Source organism: Glandiceps talaboti, chromosome 19, assembly GCF_964340395.1.
Source record: "Glandiceps talaboti chromosome 19, keGlaTala1.1, whole genome shotgun sequence".
Taxonomy (NCBI): Eukaryota; Metazoa; Hemichordata; class Enteropneusta; family Spengelidae; genus Glandiceps; species Glandiceps talaboti.
Window position 1 is genome coordinate 8,149,339 of NC_135567.1, and position 4,819 is coordinate 8,154,157.

A 4,819-nucleotide genomic window follows, 5' to 3' on the forward strand; every position below is an offset into this window, starting at 1 on the left:
CAGGCTTTGGGGTTTTTTTTGGACAAGCGTGCTTTCTTAGGTTAATGTATGTAAGAGTGTATGATACAGCTTAATTACTGAATATTGTTCATTATGTACAGCATCAAACAATAAAACACAATGCAATGGAACTCCGGCAAGAAATCCGTGCCATACATTATTGCTTGAAAGTCTCAAGTTGATCCCCTCTAAGGTACAATTTCAAATTAACATTCCAACCTAGTCAATATATCATGTATTAATGTATAACAATATAGACAGGAAAGTGTTATCCACAACCATTTTTATTTATAAATCAAACAAATTCAAACCTTTACAAACCCAAAACTACATAAAACATGAAAAAAAAACAGCTCAGAGTTTAAGTATTAATGTTTGTTTGAAATGTCCATTGCAATAATATCATGTTACCATGGCAACTTGTAATATCTGATCTTAATAAAACTCAACATTGATTAAGTTTTGTCAATGAATAATAAAAAAGTAATAACCTAGTTAAGATAAAAATAACAATTGATAAACGTGAAAGTCTTACAAATACACATTCATTATTGTTGACAAAGATAACACTGTCACCTAGTTAATATAAAAATAACAATTGATAAACGTGAAAGTTTCACAAATACACATTCATCATTGCTGACAAAGATAACACTGTCACCATGAATATTATATTTTCCCATTTTTAAAACTGTAATTTATATTCGATATAAAATGTTCAACTGAGTACTTTGAGGCTTTCTGTTTTAAATGTTGTGATTAAGTATGAATATACTATAAATTGTTAGTACTAACGACACATAAAATGAAAAAATTGATGAGTATATATATTTCAATTGATATCAACAATTTCATTTCTAATCATGTTATTATGAAAATACTGTAAATTGTTAATAAAGATTAACAAAGTACTAAACGATAAAAAAATAGAAAATGTTGACGAGTATATATATTTCAATTGGTATCAACAATTTCATTTCAATTATTTATGTACATTTCTCACTTACAGGAAGTATTTCAATGATATGTAAAACACTTTTCAGTGCAGGTATATGTACCAGGGTTATAATTATAAAACCAATCCATAGACCTTTTGATGATCTCATTGGTAATTATTCACTCTAAGTTTAAATCATTTTTAGTGGAAACCATGGGATAAACATTTTTGACCACATTTTGAAATAATATATCGGTTTGATTATATGTTATCATATTTTGTATGTAGATATAACGATCCCTGTGTGTCTTCTCTAAGACATATATTGTATTCTTTGACATGTATTTCTATTTCTCTCTATGGTTTATTAGGTGAAAATGCATGTATGGAAATATGACATCCACACCTGCCTCAAACCTTTCAATGTAATCAGATGTCTTCATTGGATGACGTCATGAGTATGCTTGTTTGTTCTCATATCTTCTAATTACAACGTATACTTTGAGTTTCTCTGTAAGTATGCAATGCTTTATTTTCATACTTTGTCTTTTCATATCACAGCAATAATTCACATGTTGTTATTTTTCTTGGCAAGGTGACACTTGTTATGCATTTATTGTAAAAATATCCTGCATGATATGTTTTTTATTTGGAAATAAACAGAGTTTAATTATCTGACAAATAGAACCTTAACGAACATGTACAGTGTATCCTCTATACATTTTGTGATCTCTTTACACATCTGCTCATGTTTTACATTATGTAATTTGCAACATAATCAACACATTGCTATGTTTGCTGTTGTCTAGTTTGCCAATTTTGTAAGGCATTGGTAAGGTTATCATCATATTGATTGTTCAATCGTTATTGTAAGGCATTGGTAAGGTTACCATCATATTGATTGTTCAATCATTATTTTTTCATGTTGTACTCGTACGTTTTTTTTTTTGTTTTTTTTTTACTTTGCCAACATTTGGAGAAATTGGTCGCGTGACTCTTTGATCGCTTGAGGACTCTTTAAGCGTTCTTTGACATCCTGGGCTTTCTTGAAGTACAGTTTGTATCTCCAATATCCTGGTCTTCCGGTTGCCAATGTCATTATCTCTACCGCTATCAGTTTTATTCAGGCTAACTGTCAACTATCAGTACTGTTTATAATGCATCATAGTATATCTCCAGTGTTATAAAGTACTGTTTATAATGCATCATAGTATATCTCCAGTGTTACAAAGTACTATTTATAATACATACAACCACGATGTTTGAAAATAGTGTTCACAGTCCATACCTCAAAATATTACAAATTATATCTTATAGTATACACCTCCTATAGATTTAGAACACATTATGTTACATATCATTTTAATGTTAGAAAAATATTGCACACTGTACATTCTATAATTCAATGTTACAGTCCATTTGAATATGTTATCCTCAAAATGTTATTTAAAAAATGATTTCAATGAGCAACAACCTGAATAAAAAAATAACCAGAATTAAAATTTGACTACCATGGTATACAATACTTTGGATTTATCAGATCATTTAATTCATACATGATGTGATTGTTTGAAGCTGTCGATACTTAATATTTCAATTTTAGTTTCCATAGACATTACTTTATCAATGTATTCATACCATGAGTGACAAACCATGAGTGACAAAATATTACTGATAAGAATTATCCTTCATCAACCTGTCACTGAAAGATTTGAAGATTTTAAACCACAAAAGCAAACAACATATGTTAATATTAGTCACTTGTAGAGTCCAGTCTGCCATGTATCATCATTTGGAACTACTTTGTCAACATCTGAACAAACGTGTCCTGCGATTCTGCTATTACCGGCAAGTTTTTGAGGGTCTCTTTCATTTTTTGCGCGAGTCTAAAACGGTCCTTATACTCTTTGCCAAGTACTTCAAGAATAGCAGTTTTCCATACTTTTATGTCAGATTCTGTCCCAATTTTACTGACACCAACATTCACAATCATGAGCTTTGCATCAAGTCCGAAGTGTTCTGTAAGGAATGTGGCTAGTCCGGAATTACTGGATACTAGGGTAGGTATGCCTGCAGCGATGGCTTCCATCCCAACTATTCCAAAAGCTTCAGTTCGTGATGGCATCAGGAAAAGATGACTCTGTTCGAGATCAGTTTGTATCTCATCTTCCGTTCCCTGTGGGAAAAGGGTAAAGTGTAGATGTTGTGATTTGATATGCTTTAGTATGAAATCCTCACTCTCCTTGTGCTTTCCTGTTGGTATGCCCCTAATGTTCCAATGGGGTTTCTTCCGACCTACTTCATTGTATAGATTACACACGTGACTCAAAGCAGCTGCAATGATGCTGTATCCGTTGAGATCGGCTGAATGGTCTACTCGGCCAAACGTCAAGACTTGAATAGGATGATGATCTTGTGGCTCTTTAATACTTGTACTGTAAAAAATGTCATCGGGGTTTGGGATATATTGTCTATGTGTCACCTTGTTCCTCGAACCTCTGTACTTGTTATCAAAATGATTGAATACCTTTGGACCAACAGAGAAAACTACATCAGTTTCTTCAGACTGCTGTAATATACGTTTTTCTCTCAACTGTGTTGATTCGGGTGTTCCATCATCACTGTATGACTCAACATCTTCAGGAATGACGTGGCAAAACAGAAACACGTTCACCTCTTCATCTTTAAACCGTTTCTTCCTGATGTCCAGTGCTCCTTGGGATGTAATTGGTATGTGACCAATTATTACATTTAGGTTCTTGATTTCATTTAAATTTGGGAAATGGACATGGTGATACTTGTTTAGTGCTTTCTCGTCAATATCATCATCACCTTCCTTCGTTGCAGCAATCAGATGTATGTCTTGCTTGGATGCATCATCTCTGTCCTTCTGAGTGACTTCAAGCGCTGTGACGTGTACATCGAAGCCAGCTTGTTTAGCCTCTTTGATTATCTGACGATTGACAGTTGATATTCCTCCATTAGATGTGCCCCATTCAGTATTGAGTATAAGAACACTCCTATTGGTTGAGCATATAAAACAAAAATTACTAACACCAAAATTTGTAGCAAACACATATTTTGAGTTTCAAATGAGTAAACATATACCCAAGAGTTCAAATGATGATGTTTCACATAAAGCTACGATTGATTGATTGACTGACTGACTGACTGACTGACTGACTGACTGACTGACTGACTGACTGACTGACTGACTGACTGACTGACTGATTGATTGATTGATTGATTGATTGATTGATTGATTGATTGATTGATTGATTGATTGATTGACTGACTGACTGACTGACTGACTGAAATATTGATTGATTGATTGATTGATTGATTGATTGATTGATTGATTGATTGATTGATTGATTGATTGATTGATTGATTAACTGACTGGCTGGCTGGCTGGCTGGCTGGCTGGCTGGCTGGCTGACTGACTGACTGACTGACTGACTGACTGACTGACTGAAATATTGATTGATTGATTGATTGATTGATTGATTGATATAGTTACAAAAAATAAAATGTCACCATCATTGGAAAATTAGTGGACAATCTCTATTACTTTACCTCTTTTCCACTGTCTCCATATAATCTGTACTGGATGTAGTAGTAACTGTGTTTGAGTAAAATAGAAAATGCATAATATTAAATATATGGTATGCTGACATATGTTATAAATATGCATTACATTCATGTTTGTTAATATATCAAAATTATAGAAGGAAATGTATAAACTTACTATCTGTATTTTCCATCTTTGCAGTGTTAATGTTCCTCACATGGTGACATTCCTCATCGTTTTCATGACAAAACCCATCCTTTGTTATCTCTGGGCCATAACTGGTGACGGGACAATCTTCATGTCTATCTCCC

General features: G+C 33.1%; 1 protein-coding gene and 1 long non-coding RNA gene across 2 annotated transcripts in view; both read right to left on the reverse strand.

The window, feature by feature from the left end:
• Positions 1-2,731: 2,731 nt before the first annotated feature.
• LOC144450391 (uncharacterized) lies at positions 2,732-4,701 on the reverse strand. The gene is made up of 4 exons (XM_078140993.1): positions 4,686-4,701; positions 4,514-4,559; positions 3,465-3,957; positions 2,732-3,113 (listed from the first exon to the last, which is right to left on the reverse strand). Exons 1-4 carry the CDS (start codon positions 4,699-4,701, stop codon positions 2,736-2,738), a joined length of 933 nt encoding a protein of 310 aa, XP_077997119.1. The 3' UTR covers positions 2,732-2,735.
• Positions 4,702-4,736: 35 nt separating this feature from the next.
• Positions 4,737-4,819, reverse strand: part of LOC144450323 (uncharacterized) — a 6,549-nt gene continuing 6,466 nt past the window's right edge. The window contains exon 4 of the long non-coding RNA XR_013482230.1: positions 4,737-4,818. This is a non-coding gene — a long non-coding RNA (uncharacterized LOC144450323). The remainder of the gene's footprint in view (position 4,819) is intronic.

Excerpts from the sequence above, each read along its gene's own strand:
- LOC144450391 (XM_078140993.1), bottom strand. Across the intron at positions 3,958-4,513 it reads ATGGAGACAGTGGAAAAGAG|GAGTGTTCTTATACTCAATA; the intron begins GTAAAGTAATAG and ends CTCAACCAATAG. Across the intron at positions 3,114-3,464 it reads TTTTCTCTGTTGGTCCAAAG|GGAACGGAAGATGAGATACA; the intron begins GTATTCAATCAT and ends CTTTTCCCACAG.